The sequence below is a fragment of the Acanthisitta chloris genome, unplaced genomic scaffold, assembly GCF_000695815.1.
Source record: "Acanthisitta chloris isolate BGI_N310 unplaced genomic scaffold, ASM69581v1 scaffold22145, whole genome shotgun sequence".
In the NCBI taxonomy this organism is placed as follows: domain Eukaryota; kingdom Metazoa; phylum Chordata; class Aves; order Passeriformes; family Acanthisittidae; genus Acanthisitta; species Acanthisitta chloris.
The window spans coordinates 1-658 of NW_008674539.1; the positions used below are offsets into that span (position 1 = coordinate 1).

A 658-nucleotide genomic window follows, 5' to 3' on the forward strand; every position below is an offset into this window, starting at 1 on the left:
AGGGACTGAACTGGGTGCTCACTGCAGAGAGCACGGAGGGACAGGGTCCTCACCAGGCAGGGAGGTGGGGTTGCCCTCAAAGCAAGTCCCTGAGTCCCAGGTGGTGACCTCCATCCAGTGCCACTGTGAAGTCATCGGGCTGTGGCCCATCCAGCTTGTAGAGCAGGGTCAGGTAGAGCTTGCGGGGCGCTGGCATCTGCAAAGAGAAGAGGCTGATGACCCCAAATCCCAGAGAGAGACAGAGACAGAGAGAGAGTCAGGTTAGGTGTGCTGAGCAGTGTGGGCAGAGCCCTGGCATACTCGCCACGAGGCCCTGTGGCCACACAGCTCAGGCCGTGCAGGCTGTGCCACACTGGCATGGTGCCAGCCTGGTGCTGAGGAGGGGGCAAAGGGCTTCACCCCAACTCACCGGACGGACATGCGCTCCTCGCCGGGGAGGATGGTCCCCTGCAGCTGCAGGGAGCTCCCCCCACACCAGGCATCCTGGAGCCAGCAGTTGGTAGTCAGCCTGCCCTGCTGCTCTGGGTACAGGGGCTGGATCTCCTGCAAGCTCAGGTCATACCAGGGCCCAGACTCTTCCTCCTGCAGGACAGGGAGATATGAGCTGGGGGAGCTGAAAGCAGGGGATCCCCTCTGCCCAGCCCAGCCCAGCCGAGTC

At 63.2% G+C, this 658-nt stretch overlaps 1 protein-coding gene across 1 annotated transcript in view; it reads right to left on the reverse strand.

The window, feature by feature from the left end:
• Window positions 1–168: 168 nt before the first annotated feature.
• Window positions 169–658, reverse strand: part of ENGASE (endo-beta-N-acetylglucosaminidase) — a gene marked incomplete at its 5' end in the record, with an annotated part of 2,722 nt that continues 2,232 nt past the window's right edge. Inside the window, 2 exon segments of the mRNA XM_009075389.1 lie at window positions 169–241; window positions 410–629. Of these exon segments, the coding sequence (XP_009073637.1) occupies window positions 169–241; window positions 410–629 (293 nt within the window).